Below are 16,157 nucleotides of genomic sequence, written 5' to 3' on the forward strand. Positions count from 1 at the left end.
GCTCAGCTGGTTAAGCATCTGACTCTTGGTTTCAGCTCAGGTCATGATCTCATGGTTTCATGGGTTCAAGCCCCCAGGTTCTGTCCGTGCAGAGCCTGCTTGGATTCTCTCTCTCTTTCTGCCCCTCCCTCACTCATGCTGTATTTGTCGATCTCAAAATAAACTTAAAAAAATACTATTTAAAATGAATTATATGTCAATCCAAAGGAAAGTAAAATCTCCCTTTTACCCCCGAGTTTTTATTTAAATTCCAGTTAGTTAACATATACGGTAAGATAGGTTTCAGCAGAATTTAGTGATTCATCACTTAAATAACACCCAGTGCTCATCCCAACAAGTGCCCTCCTTAATGTTCATCACCCATTTAGCCCATCCCCCCACCCAACTCCCCTCCAGCAACCCTCTGTTCGTTCTCTACTGCAAACACTTCTAATTAATGAAAGAAGATGTTAGTTCAAGGATGCTTTCTACACAGTATAGATTCATAGAGTTAAACGTACACATAAATTTACAAACAATGCTACCTTAAGGAAAGAAGGTGTTTGTTGAAAGATGCTTTCAACACCATAAACTACAAATTATGGGGAACAATGTGTTTTAGAGATATGAAAGAAAAATGTGATCACTGCTCTGCAATAAACATACCTTGGTTTTTTTCTTATTTGAAAATATATGCAAACTGTATAGAATTTAGAAAAAATGAGCAAAAACCAGTTTAGGTTCTTTTAAAAATTTTTGTTATGGATCTGACTTGTTTTTCTCCCTCTCCCTGGCCAGGGCTTGACATCTCCTATTTCTTGCTGGGAATTGTAGGAAAGGAAATCCTAAAGCAGAATAATTCAAAAGACCAGACGAGAATAACACTGTTTCTTGATTACTCACTGAGGAAGAGAGAAACCGTACTTTCACATCATCATACAGAGGTGGACAGCTGGATAAATGAATTATTACGTTGTCTGTTTCAATATCGTGAAGTATCTGTGAATGAACACATGGAATTCACAACCTTAAAACCAGCTGGTAAGAGAACAGTGAAGTTCATGGTCACAGATCAAGGCCTCCTGTATTTATCAAGTACGCTTGGTCTCATAGTCCAGTCACTACATGTAAATGTGAATCATTATTTCTATAAAGTTGCAATACTGTTACGTTTTTAAAAGGCCAACATGTTTGGAGGTCATGGTAGGGCAGTGGTAAAGAACAAAGCGTTCCCATTTCCATTAGAGTTTAACCAAGTAAACATTACGGTTGAACGTGTGCCACTTGGTTTTCTTATGCTGGGATATGCTAACATGCTCGGTTTTAAAGCTAGCCTTCACATTCAAAAAGCAATACATAATTGGTCATGTTTTATCAAAAAGGGGTCAGCTGATGGGATCATGGACCTTGTCCATGGCTGACTGCTGGATGGAGTGACCAAGAATTGGCCAAGTTTCTGGAACGAAGGACTTTCTTGAAGCTATACTAAGTATTTCTTTGTTATTGATTACCCTCGTGTAATAGTGGCCCCCACAATAAGAAAAGTCTATGTACCTGTGCAAAATAGAAAAGAAGGTGCAGACTCGAGGCATGCTTCAGGGAGCTACACACACAAGAGGTAACAGAATGGCATAAATTACATGTCAAGCTAGATGATGAAGACTCTGGAGAGGTTAACAAGCAGCATAGAATGAGAAAGGTTCACAGAGAAGGTAGAAACAGAGTTGGGCATGGAAGGATTTGCATAAGTGAGGAGCACTGAAAAGAGAATCCAGTGGAGGCAGGGTGGTGTGGGAGAGGGGGAGGAAAGACCAGCAAAAACATGAAGCAGAAATTAAGAGTGTTGTGTTCCAAGGGCCAGAGGACACCCACTCTACTTGGAATGGAGTCTGCAGGTCAAGTACCTGATGGAAGTGAGCTCAGGTCTCAGGTATGTTATGGCTAAGGTTCAAGAGCCAGGGAAATAAGAATGAAGTTGAAGAATATGGAGAGGGGGGCATTTCCTATGTGACAAAGTGGCCTGATGATGATCACATATAACACTTATTTAGCGATTTATCGCTCACAAAGAAACTTCACATATATTACCTAATCCTCAAAACACTTGGTATGTGATCTTTACAGATAATGCTGAGCCAAAGATATTAACTGGCTTTGACTACAGGCATGCCGTGTGTCTTCTCTACTTACAGCTTTTCACTGTTGGAGCGATGAAATACCTGCATATTGCAGGACTCTATATACTGCATTGTGTGAGGGGAAAGAAGAGGTAGGGAGACCGTTGTGGAAATCCGGGCATGAACAAATGAGGTGTTGGCAACAGGAACAGAAAGGAACGGAGAGAGTGAAGAGAGATTCCAAGGGTACAATCAACAGGAATTAGTGACTGACTGGATGTGCAGGCACAGCAAAGAGAGAATCAAAGGTACTGCTAAATTTTAAGGCCTGAGTGAGAGAACTCTGGTGTCAGTTGCGCAAGCAGAGGAAAAGCTCATTTGACAAACGTGGACTGACAAACACGGTTGGATTGTTGGGGCAGAGACCGTCCATGTTGTGGGTCCCGGTAGGTGCTCATAAACATGTGCGGAGTGGAAGAAAGAAAAAAATATATAAGGCAGGGGAATGGACGAGCAGAACCAAGAGTAGGGTACGTACAGAGGTAAGAACAGAAAGCCAAGGATCAGGACTGGGCGAGGGCCTTCCGTGGAGGAGAGGGGAAGGAGTGGTGCTGGAGAAGTGATAGAATAGAGGCAAGCCTGCGAGAGAATTCTAAGAGTTTATATTTCTTAGATCTAGGAAGGTTTCTTATTCAGAAAGGGTTGATGATCTTAGGCATACCAGGTCCCATTGCTTTTGGGCAGAGAGCTACATCCAGCCAGCCACTTGGGTTACTCTTGAAGGTGCAGACCCACAGGACATGTGAGATAGAATCACTTGGGACATTGCTAACTCGAGAGACTCCTGAGCCCCATTCCAGATTCCCTGAATCATATTTTTGAGGTACAGTCTTGATGTCTCCATCTTTTTAGTGTGCATGCCAATCACCTATAAGCTTATAATTTCAGAATCAGTACCATATTATAAAATGACAAGAAGAAGACTATTTAGCTAAAAATGACCAGATACATGAATCGAAAACCCTGATAAATTCCTGGGAACATGCTTGGCATTTGTGTAAAAGGGAAAGGCAAAGCAACACACTGAACTGAAAAGATAGTTTGGAAAACGCCCTGAAAAGACTATTTTGAATAAGGAGTTTGTGCTCTGACTTGTGTCTGAACACAGGGATGCCAAGTTGGATGGTAACCAGAAAACAGCATGGTCTTTCTTTGTGGTGAGTGACGGTCCGGGAGGTCAACATGCTGATTGACGTGGAGAATTAAAACAAATGCCAGCATTTTCAGTTTACGTGCTCTTACCCAACAATTTTTGGAAGCAGAACTTAAAAAGACGATTTTGCGGTGCAATATTATTTGTACTTTTAGATCATTTCCATTGCCTTTTCCAACACCTGAATGAAATAAAATTAGGCCAGTTAGAGCAAAGATCAAAATGTCTTACCAATTCACATTATGGTTTAGAAAGAAAATTATTCCAGCTCACAGTGTGTCAATACTGAATCATTTGGGTCTTGCGTGAATTCTGTCTTTAAAAGACAAAGCTTCAAGCCCAACTTTGTCTCCCAAAGCCCAATTTATAAGGCTGGAGAGGGGGGAAAAAAAGAAATATAGTTCGGCTTCTCAGACAGAATTTTCTCTCTTTCATTTCACCTTTCTAGAAAAAAAAAAATCAGGGAATGGGACTTGTACCCTTTCCTGCTGATGGGTTGCATTTTTCAGATACCCAATACTGTTTCTTAATAATAAATAGCCTAAATTCCTCTTGCCGTCCTTTAACTCCAGTTCCCAGGGCAGTCGCCATGAAAATACTGGATGGCTATACCTAAACATTCCTGTGATGTTCAGTATACATATACAGACAAATGGTTTCTCTCCCTGTATTCAATTCAGAGGACCTTCTTTTAGTAGTTCCTAAAAGGGCTGGTTTCTCAAGCCTTCAATTTTTAGTGCTTTCCTTTTACCCATGCAGGTCACAAAAATATGCACAGAAATAAAGGTACAGAACTCAAAAAAATATTCTAACAAAGTCATATATATATATATATATATATATATAGATCATTCTTGATGGTCATATTATGTTTGCTTTGTTTCCACCAAACCCACATTATTAATTTGTAGTAGACCATCATCATTTCTTTGCCTGTCTTCCCCTGGCCCCATTCCAGCTGGAGAACCTCTTCCCACTGATGCCAACTGGAGATCAGTGAAATGAACAGCTAAACGAATTGAGAAATACTTGCTTTCTAAGCTTAGATTACCACACATTTAAAACTTTTAAAATGAAGCATATTTACACAATGTAACTTTTAAAGTTTATTTTGAAGGAGAGAGAGCAAGCATGAGTTGGGAAGGGGCAGAGACAGAGGGAGAGAGATAATCTCAAGTAGGCTTTATGCTGTCAGTGCAGAGCATGATGGGCTCAATCCCATGCACCGTGAGATCATGACCTGAGTCGAAATCAAGAGTCAGATGCTTGACCTACTGAGCCACCCAGGCACCCCTATTTACACAATATAAAAGGTAGAAAAGACATGAAGTGAAGAGTCTGTCTCATCCACCCCCCCATTTATTTCTCCAACTCCAAATAGATGTTTTTTATGCATATATAATCAAATATGAATATATACCCTCCCAGAAGTTTTTATGTATATATATGCAAACATGAATACATGTTATTCCCCACTTTTGTTTTACAGAAATCGTTGCATATCATAACACTGTCCTGTACGCATACCCATAGCACTGTCCTCTACCTTGCATTTTTTTTTTTAACGTTTATTTATTATTGAGAGACGGAGAGACACAGAGCATGAGCAGGGGAGGGGCAGAGAGAGAGGGAGACACAGAATCCGAAGCAGGCTCCAGGCTCTGAGCTGTCAGCACAGAGCCCGATGTGGGGCTCCAACTCACAAACCGTGAGATCATGACCTGAGCCGAAGTCGGACGCTTAACTGACTGAGCCACCCAGGCACCCCATCTACCTTGCATTTTTTTAATACATGTCAAAAATTTTATTTTACTCATTAATAAGAAACCAGTAAAATGTTACAGCTCATTCAAAGTACTGCACAAGCCACTGGGAAAAACAGTATGGAATTTCCTCATAAAATGAAATATCGAATTACCATATGGTCCAGTAATTTCACTCTAGGTATTTACCCAAAGAATATAAAAATGCTAATTTGAAAAGATATGTACACTCCTATGTTTATTGCAGCATTATTTACGATAGCCAATATATGGAGGCAACCCAAGTGTCTATTGATAGATGCATGGATAATGAAGATGTGTATGTATACCATGGAATGAATGTTGCTCAGTCATAAAAAGGAATGAAATCTTGCCATTTGCAGCAATGTGGATGTACCTAGAGAGTAGAATGTGAAGTGAAATAGGTCAGAAAGACAAATACCATATGAATCCACTCATATGTGAAATTTAAGAAGATAAATGAAAGAAAAAAAGAGACAAAAGACCAGACTCTTTTTTTTTTTTAATTTTTTTTTTCAACGTTTTTTTATTTATTTTTGGGACAGAGAGAGACAGAGCATGAACGGGGGAGGGGCAGAGAGAGAGGGAGACACAGAATCGGAAACAGGCTCCAGGCTCCGAGCCATCAGCCCAGAGCCCGACGCGGGGCTCGAACTCACGGACCGCGAGATCGTGACCTGGCTGAAGTCGGACGCTTAACCGACTGCGCCACCCAGGCGCCCGAAAAGACCAGACTCTTGAATACAAATTGGTGGTTAGCAGAAGGGAGGTGAAATAAAGGGGATTAAGAGTACACTTACCTTGATGAGCCCTGAGTAATGTATAAAATTGTTAAATCATTATATTGTACACCTGAAACAAATATAAGCTAATGTACGTTATACTTAAATTTAAAAAAGTACCGCATTGGGGCACCTGGTAGCTCAGTCAGTTGAAGGTCCAACTTCGGCTCAGGTCATGATCTTAGGGTTCATGAGTTTGAGCCCCACATCGGGTTCTGTGTCTCCCTCTCTCTCTCTGCCCCTACCCCACGCGCACTTGGTCTCTCCCTCAAAAATGAATAAACAGGGGCGCCTGGGTGGCGCAGTCGGTTAAGCGTCCGACTTCAGCCAGGTCACGATCTCGCGGTCCGTGAGTTCGAGCCCCGCATCAGGCTCTGGGCTGATGGCTCTGAGCCTGGAGCCTGTTTCCGATTCTGGGTCTCCCTCTCTCTCTGCCCCTCCCCCGTTCATGCTCTGTCTCTCTCTGTCCCAAAAATAAATAAAAAACGTTGAAAAAAAATTAAAAAAAAAATGAATAAACATTAAAAAAATAAATAAAAAATAGGGGTGCCTGGGTGGCTCAGTGGGTTAGGCGTCCGACTTCAGCTCAGGTGATGATCTCACAGTTTGTGGGTTCGGCCCGTGTCGGGCTCTGTGCTGACAGCTCGGATTCTGCCCCGGATTCTGGGTCTCCCTCTCTTTCTGCTCCTCCCCCACTCATGCTGTCTCTCTCTGTCTCTCAAAAATAAAAATAAAAAGCATTAAAAATGTTTAAAAAATAATAAAGTACTGTACATTTATAGGCGGATAAGGGCTGATGACATGAATTTACAAATAAATACAAAATGGCTCAATAATCCATTGCATTCCACCGGACACAACTAATTTGCATTTTTAAGTACAAAAATTATTTGCAGCATGACCAGTTTTCTACAACTTACAGTTACAAAATAGCTTAAAGACCATGAGAGGTGGAGATAATCCCAGAAGCGTCCACTAGACAATTTACTCTCATTTCAAATTCTTTCACCCTTTCTTCTGACAGTCTCCCCATCCCCCTTCTGTTTTGATCATAACAATCTCAAAGGAAGGTTATTCTTATTCCAAAAGAAAGCTGGTGTTTCCAACACTGAGTCAGGAAAAAATAGGAAATCTGAACAGACCAATTACTAGTAATGAAGCTGAATCAGTAATCAAACAACTCTTAAACTAAAGCCCGGGACCAGATGGATTCACAGGTAAATTCTAAACATTTAAAGAAGAGTTAATACCTATTCTCTGCAAACTATCCCCAAAAATAGAAGAGGAAGGAAAACCTCCAAATATATTCTACAAGGCCAGCATTACTTACACCAAAACCAGACAGAAGTCACTATGAAAAAAAAACTACAGGCCAACCTTCCTGATGAACATACACCTGAAACTCAACAAAATATGAGCAAACCACATTCAACAATACATGAAAAGGATTATCTACCACAGTCAGTGGGATTTATTCTGGGGACGCAGGGATGGTTGCATATTTTCAACTCCGTCAACATGGTACACCGCTTTAGCAAAAGGAGGATAAAAATCATGATTGTTTTTCGTTGCTGGGAAGATGGCAGGGTAGGAGGATCCTGAGTTAACCTCGTCCACAAACACACTGAGGTAACAGCCACATCAGTGCAACTATGAAAATGACCCAAACACTGGCAGGACAGACTTTCCACAGTAGAGAGGAGGCCACGTCGAAAAGGTTAGAAGGGGAGACAGTTGAGAACTGTCCCGGCAAGGCTAACCATAAACAGGAGGGAACCACGAGCTTAGGCAAGAAAATCAGACCCCACCGCAGGCACAGAGGGCCTGCACTGGGAAGATGAGTCCCTGTAACGTTTGGCTTTGAAAACCAGCTGGCTTAACAAGTTTTTATGACCAGAGGGCTTAACTCTGGGCACTTTATTTAGTCAAGTATAATTAATATACAGTATTATATTTGTTTTGGGTGTACAATATAATGACTAAGGGTTCTATACGTTACTTAGTGCTCATCAAGGTCAGGGTTCTATTAATATTCTTTACCCCACCCCTTTTCCCCTCTGGCAACCACCAGTTTATTCTTTGTATTTAAGAGTCTGGTTCTTTTGGTTGTTGTTCTGTTTCTTAAATTGCATTTATGAATGAGATCATATGGTGTTTGTCTTTCTCTGATTGAATTATTGCACTTAACAATATACCCTCTAGGTCCATTCACGCTCAAATGGCAAGATTTCATTTTTTATGGCTTAATATTCATATATATATATATATATATATACACACACTACCTTTATCCATTCATCAGTTGATGAACACTTTAGTTGCTTCCGTATAATGGCCATAGTAAATAATGCTGCAATAAATATAAGGATGTGTGTGTGTGTATACGTATGTGTGTATGTATATACATGAAAGATGTATATACACACATATATACATATGTGGGTATGTATATACATATACATAAAAGATGTGTGTATATATACATAAAAGATATGTGTGTATGTATATATATACATAAAAGATATGTGTATGTATATACATAAAAAAGTATATGTACATGTATATAAGTATATGTGTATATATGTATATAAGATATGCATATGTATATAAATAAGTTTACTTATTTATAAATGTAAGTATACATATGTATACATATATAAAGACTTGTATATATACATAAAAGATACATATATACATAAAAGATGTGTGTGTATATATATACACATAAGTGTATATATATATATGTGTGTGTGTATATATATATGTAAACATAAGTTTACTTGAGAGGGAGAGAGAGGGAGAGAATCCCAAGCAAGCTCCATGCTGTCAGCATGAAGACTGACACGGGGCTCGATCCCATGAACTGTGAGATCATGACCTGAGTTGAAATCAAGAGTTGGATGCTTAACTGACTAAGCCACCCAGGTGCTGCCTATATCTTTTCAAATTAGGGTTTTAATATTTTTGGGTAAATACCCAGTAAAATTACTGGATCATATGATAATTCTATTTTTAATTTTTTGAGGATAGTTTCCACAGTGCCTGCACCAATTTGCGTTCCCACCAATAATGTATGAAGGCTCTTCCTTCTCCAGTTCCTCAACAGCACTTGTTATTTCTTGTGTTCTTGATTCTAGCCATTTTGATATGTGTGAAGCTATAGGTCATTGTGGTTCTAATTCATATTTCCTTGATGACTAGTGATGTTGAACATCTTTTCATGTGTCTGTTGGCCATGTGTAGTAGGTCTTTTTTGGAAAAATGTCTATTCAGGTCCTCTGCCCATTTTTTAGTCTGATACTTAGCTTTTTGGTGTTGAGTTGTAGATGTTCTTTTTAAAAAATGTTTTCATGTTTATTTATTTTGAAAGAGAGAGAGAGAGGGAGAGAGCACGCACACACAAGTGAGCAGTGGGGAGGCGGAGAGGGAGAGAGAGAATCCCAAGCAGGCTCCATACTGTCAGTGCAGAGCTGGATGTCAGGCTCAGTCTCATGAATCATGAGATCATGACCTGAGCTAAGATCAAGAGTCAGATGCTTAACCAACTGAGTCACCCAGGTGCCCCTAGTTGTGTATGTTCTTTATATATTCTGGGTATTAGCCCCTTATCAGATCATTTACAAATATCCTCTCCTATTCAGTAGGTTGTCTTTTCATTTGGTTAATGGATTCCTTCATTGTGCAAAAAAGCTTTTCCTTTTGGTGTAGTACCATAGTTTAATTTTGCTTTTACTTCCCTTACCTTAGGAGACATATCTAAAAAAATGTTGCTATGGCTATGTTAAAGAAATTACTGCCTATACTCTCTTCTATGAATTTTATGGTTTCAGGTCTCACATTTAGGTCTTTTATTTATTTATTTATTTATTTTAATTTTTTTTTTTTAACGTTTATTTATTTTTGAGACAGAGAGAGACAGAGCATGAACGGGGGAGGGGCAGAGAGAGAGGGAGACACAGAATCGGAAGCAGGCTCCAGGCTCTGAGCCATCAGCCCAGAGCCCGACGCGGGGCTCGAACTCGCGGACCGCGAGATCGTGACCTGAGCTGAAGTCGGACGCTTAACCGACTCCTTCCCCCGGGCGCCCCACACATTTAGGTCTTTAATCATCTGAGTTTGTGTGTATGGTGTAAGAAAGTGGTAGAGTTTCACTCCTTTGTATGTAGCTGTCCAGTTTTCCCAGTATCATTTGTTAAAGAGACTGTCTTTTTCCTATTGTATATTCTTGCCTCGTTTGTCCTAGATTAATTGACCATAAAAGGGTGGGTTTATTTTGGGGCTAATTATTCTGTTCCATTGATGTTTCTATTTTGGTGACAGCACCATACTGTTATGATGACTACAACTTAGTATATCTTGAAATCTGGGATTGTGATACTCCCAGCTTCAGTGTTCTTTGTCAAGATTGCTTTGGCTATTTGGGGTCTTTTGTGGTTCCATGTGAATTTTAGGATTATTTGTTCTATTTCTGTGAAAAATGTTGTTGGTATTTTGATAGGGTTTGCGTTAAATCTGTGGATTGCTTTAGGTAGTATGGACATTTTAATAATTTAAAATTTTAACAATGGGGTTGTTTTTCTTAATTTCTCTTTCTGCTACTTCATTATTAGTGTATAGAAATGCAACACATTTCTCTATGTTAATTTGGTATCCTGTGACTTTATTGAATTATCAGTTCTGGAAGTTTTTGCTGAAGGACTTTATATAGTATCATGGCATCTGCCAATAGGGACAGCTTTACTTCCTTCTTACCAATTTGAATGCCTTTTATTTATTTTTCTTGTCCGACTGCTGTGGCCAGGACTTCCAATAGTATGATGAATAAAAGTAGTGATAGTAGTAGACATCTTCGTCTTGTTACTGATCTTAGAGGAAAAGCTCTTGGTTTTTAACATTGAGGATGATGTTAGCTGTGAGTTTTTTATGTATGGCCTTTATTATGTTGAGGTATGTTCCCTCTAACCCTTGAGAATTTTTATCACGAAAGGATGTTGTATTTTGTCAAGTGCTTTTTCTGCATCTATTGAAATGATCATATGGTTTTTATACTTTCTCTTGTTAATGTGATGTGTCACTGTTGATTCATTTGAAAATACTGAACCACCCTTGTATCCCTGGAATGGATGATGATGAATGTTTTTGTTTTTTTTTTTTTTTTTTCCCAACGTTTTTTATTTATTTTTGGGACAGAGAGAGACAGAGCATGAACGGGGGAGGGTCAGAGAGAGAGGGAGACACAGAATCGGAAACAGGCTCCAGGCTCTGAGCCATCAGCCCAGAGCCCGACGCGGGGCTCGAACTCACGGACCGCGAGATCGTGACCTGGCTGAAGTCGGACGCTTAACCGACTGCGCCACCCAGGCGCCCCATGAATGTTTTTTTTTAATGTATTGTTGGATTCAGTTTGCTAATATTTTTTGAGGATTTTTACATCTATGTTCATCAGAGATATTGGCCTGCAGTTTTCTTTCTTTCTTTCTCTCTCTCTCTCTCTCTCTTTCTCTCTTTCTCTCTTTCTTTCTTTCTCCCTCCTCTTCTTCTTCTTCTTTGGTAATATCTTTTTTTTTTTTTTAACGTTTATTTTTGAGACAGAGAGAGACAGAGCATGAACGGGGGAGGGTCACAGAGAGAGGGAGACACAGAATCTGAAACAGGCTCCAGGCTCTGAGCTGTCAGCACAGAGCCCGACGCGGGGCTCGAACCCACGGACCGTGAGATCATGACCTGAGCCGAAGTCGGACGCTTAACCGACCGAGCCACCCAGGCGCCCCTTTGGTAATATCTTTATCTCATTTTGGTATCAGGATAATACTGGACTCTTGGAATGATTTTGGAAACTTTCCCTCTTCTACTTTTTGGAATGCTTTGAGGATAATAGGTATTAGCTCTTCTTTAAATGTTTGGTAGAATTCACCTGTGATGTCATCTGGTCCTGGACTTTTGTTTGTTGGAAGTTTTTTGATTACTGATTCAATTTCATTGCTAGTAATTGGTCTGTTCAAATCTTCTATTTGTTCCTGATTCAATTTTAGAAGACTGTATGTTTCTATGAATTTATCCATTTCTTCTAGGTTGTCCGATTTGTCAGCATTTAATTTTTCATAATATTCTCTTATAATCTTTTGTATTTCTGTGGTGTCTGTTATTTCTCTTTAATTTATGATTTTGAGTCCTCTCTCCTTTTTTTGAAATGTGTGGCTAAAATTTGTAATTTTTTTTGTCTTTTCAAAGAGCCAGCTCCTGGTTTCAATGATCTGTTCTATTGTGTTTTTAGTTTATGTATCATTTATTTTTGTTGTAATCTTTATTATATCTTTCCTTCGACTAGCTTTGGGCTTTATTCCTCTTCTTCCAACTCATTTAGTTATAAGGTTAGGTTTCTTGAGATTTTTTTAAATTAATTTTTTAATTTACATACATGTAAATTTACATCCATGTTGCATGTAGCACAACAATCATTTCTGGAGTAGATTCCTTAATGCTCCTTACCCATTTAGCCTATCCCCCCTCCCATAACCCCTCCAGCAACCTTCTGTTTGTTCTCCGTATTTAAGAGTCTCTTATGTTTTGTCCCCCTCCCTGTTTTGGTATTATTTTTGCTTCCTTTCCCCTATGTACATCTGTATCTTAAAGTCCTCATATGAGTGAAGTCATAGGGTATTTGTCTTTCTCTAACTAATTTCGCTTAGCATAATACCCTCTAGTTCCATCCACTTAGTTGCAAATGGCAAGATTTCATTCTTTTTGAATGCCGAGTAATACCCCATTGTATATATATACCACATCTTCTTTATCCATTCATCCATCGATGGACATTTGGGCTCTTTCCATACTTTGGCTGTGCATATGCATTGGCTGTACATTGGGGTGCATGTGCCCCTTCGAAACAGCATACCTGTATCCCTTGGATAAATACCTAGTAGTGCAATTGCTGGGTTGTAGGGTAGTTCTATTTTTATCTCGAGATTTTTCTTGCTCTGGAGGTGACTTGTATTGCCACAATCTTCCCTCTTAGAACAGCTTTTGCTGCATCTGTAAGATTTTGGATTGTTGTGTTTTCATTTTCATTTGTCTCCATTTTTTGATTTCCTCTTTCATTTCTTGGTTGACCCATTTATTGATAGTAGCATATTATTTAGCCTCCATGTATTTGTGTTAAGTTTTTTCTTGTGATTGATTTCTAGTTTCATACCATTGTGGTCATAAAAGATGTATGATAGGATTCCAGTCTTTTTGAATTTATTGAGCTTTGTTTTATAGCCTAACATGTGATCTATTCTGGAGAATGTTCCATGTACACTCGAAAATAATGTGTATTCTGCTGTTTGGGGATGGAATGTCCTGTTATATATTAGGTCCATCTGGTCCTATTTCCTTGTTGATTTTCTTCCTGGATGATCTATCCATTGATGTAAATGGGCTGTAAAATCCCCTACTATTTTTGTGTTACCATCAGTTTCTTTCTTTAGATCTGTTAGTAGCTGCTTTTTGTATTTAGATGCTTCCATGTTGGGTGCATATTTACAGTTATATCCTCTTGTTGGATTGTTCCTTTATCATTTAATGTCCTTGTCTCTAGTTACCATCTTTGTTTTAAAATTTATTTTGTCTAAGTATTATGACCCCAGATTTCTTTCTTCTATTTGCATGGTAAGTATTTTTCCATCTATTTACTTTCTTTTTTTAAAATTTATATCCAAGTTAGCATATAGTGCGATAATGATTTCAGGAGTAGATTTCCATCTATTTACTTTCAGTCTGTATGTGTCTTAGGTCTGAAGTGAGTCTCTTGTAGGCAGCATATAGCTGGGTCTTGCTTTCTTAACCATTCAATCGCCCCATGTCTTTTGATTGGAGCATTTACTCCATTTAAAGTAATTATCATTAGGTATATACTTATTGCCATTGTGTTACTTGTTTTATGGTTGTGTTTTTGTAGTTTTTCCCTGTTCTTCTCTTGCTCTCTTCCCTTGTGGTTTTATGGTTTTCTTTAGTGTTATGCTTGGATTTGTTTCTATTTTTTGCATTTCTATTGCAAGTTTTTGATTTATGAGTACCATTAAGCTCATATATACACATGTTATACACAGAGCAGTCTATATTAAGTTTATGGTTGCTTAAGTTTGAACACATTCTAAAAGCAATAAATTTTTACTTTGTACCAACCATGTTTTATGCACATGATGTCATACTTTATATCCTTTTATTTCACAAATCCCTTGGCTGATTTTTGTAGACATAATTGATTTTAGTGTGTTTATGCTTTAACCTCTATACTGGTTTTATGATTAATCTACTGCTTTTATTATATGTTTGCACTTCCCTGTGAATTTTTTTCCTGTCATAATTTTCTTACTTCTGATTATGGTCTTTTCTTTCCACTCAAAAAGTTCCTTTTAACACGTCTTGTAAGGCTGGTTTAGTGGTAATGAACTCCTTTAACTTTTGTTTGGGAAATTTTTTCTCTCTCCTTATGAATGGTGGACTTGCTGAGTAGCGTATTCTCGATTGCAGGTTTTTTTCCTTTCAGGTTGACATCGGCCTTAGCACCATTTTTCTAGATTTGTCTCCTCCAGTATGGGAAACGAAAGGAACGATAAGCTATTGGGACTTCTCTAAAGTAAGCTTTTGCACAGTCAAGGAAACCACCAACAAATTGAAAAGGCAACCTCCTGAGTGGGAGGAAATATTTTCAAATGGTATATAAGGAGTTAATATCCAAATATAAAGAACTTATAAAACTCAACACCAAAAAATAAATCCAATTTAAAGGTGGGCAGGGCACCTGAATAGACATTTTCCAAAGAGGACATACACATGAAAAGATACCCAACGTCACTAACCATGACAGAAATGTAAATCAAAACCACAATGAGATATCACTTAACACCTGTCAGGATGGCTACAATAAAAAAGACAAGAAATAACAAGTGTTGGCAACGATGTGGTGAATGAGGAACACTTGTGCACCACTAGTTGGGACGTAAATTGGTGCAGCCACTGCAGAAAACCGTATTGACGTTCCTCAAGAAATGAAAAATGCAAATACCATATGATCCAGTAATTGCACTACCAGGAATCTATCCAAAGAAAACAAAAACAGTAATTTGAAAAGATATCTGCACCTCTATGTTTATTGCAGCATTATAATAGCCAAGATATGGAAGCTACTCAAGTGTCCACTGATAGACGAATGAATAAAGAAGTGGTATATAAATACAATGGAATATTAGCCATAAAAAGAAGGAGATTTTGCCATTTGCGAGAACATGGATGGACTTAGAGGGTATTATGCTAAATGAAAGAAGTCAGACAAAAAAGGACAAATACCATATGGTCTTACTTATACGTGGAATCTAAAAAGTAAAACAAACAAATGCACAAACAAAAAAAGCAGAACCAGACCTGTAAAAATAGAGAACTGATGGTTGCCAAAGGGGAAGCAAGTGGTGAGGTGAATTAGGTGAAGGAGAGTGGGAGAGAAAGGCTTCCAGCTATGTAATGAATAGGTCATGGGGATAAAAGGTACAGCATTAGGAAATTGAGTGATACTGTATGTGTATGATGTTGGACAGTTGCTACACTTGTGAACATAACATACAGACTCATCAAATCACTAGGTCATATGTCTAAAACTAACATTTTGTGTCAAATATACTTCAATAAAAAGAGTTTGTTTTAAAAAATTTTATTTTGGGGGCGCCTGGGTGGCTCGGTCCGTTGGGCGACCGACTTCCCTCGGGTCATGATCTCACTGATTGTGAGTTCGAGCCCCATGTCAGGCTCTGTGCTGATAGCTCAGAGCCTGGAGCCTGCTTCGGATTCTGTGGCTTCCTCTCTCTCTGCCCCTCTCTCTCCTTCAAAAATAAACATTAAAAATTTTTTTAAATATTTTATTTTTAAGTAATCTCCATACCCAATGTGGGGCTTGAATTTACAACCCCAACATCAAACGTCACATGCTCTACTGACTGAACCAACCAGGAGCCCCAAGAAAAAGTTTATAAAAATAAGGAGAGACAACATGTAGAAGTCCAAGAACTGTTACTATAAAAGAATGGCAACAACAACAACAACAAAAATGAAAGCCAATGTTGCTGGAGCTAATTTATGGAGGGACAGAGAGGAAGGGATAAAATCAGAGAAGTGGATGGTGAGGGAGATGGTGTAGTGAGACATGCCAGAGACATCCTAGTTCAAGACAACAGAGATTTACCAAGCTCCACCTATGTGTCATGGCCTGGGGGATTCAAAGATGAATGGATAATGGTCTCTGTCCTTA

At 38.7% G+C, this 16,157-nt stretch overlaps 1 protein-coding gene across 1 annotated transcript in view; it reads right to left on the bottom strand.

The window, feature by feature from the left end:
- The window catches only part of LOC125933736 (phosphatidylinositol 3,4,5-trisphosphate 3-phosphatase TPTE2-like), a 116,099-nt gene that overhangs the window by 3,068 nt on the left and 96,874 nt on the right, over positions 1–16,157 (bottom strand). Inside the window, exons 17-18 of the mRNA XM_049646857.1 lie at positions 3,399–3,490; positions 883–978 (exon numbers count right to left, since the gene is read on the bottom strand). Of these exons, the coding sequence (XP_049502814.1) occupies positions 883–978; positions 3,399–3,490 (188 nt within the window). The remainder of the gene's footprint in view (positions 1–882; positions 979–3,398; positions 3,491–16,157) is intronic.

This window comes from Panthera uncia (assembly GCF_023721935.1).
Source record: "Panthera uncia isolate 11264 chromosome A1 unlocalized genomic scaffold, Puncia_PCG_1.0 HiC_scaffold_16, whole genome shotgun sequence".
NCBI lineage: Eukaryota > Metazoa > Chordata > Mammalia > Carnivora > Felidae > Panthera > Panthera uncia.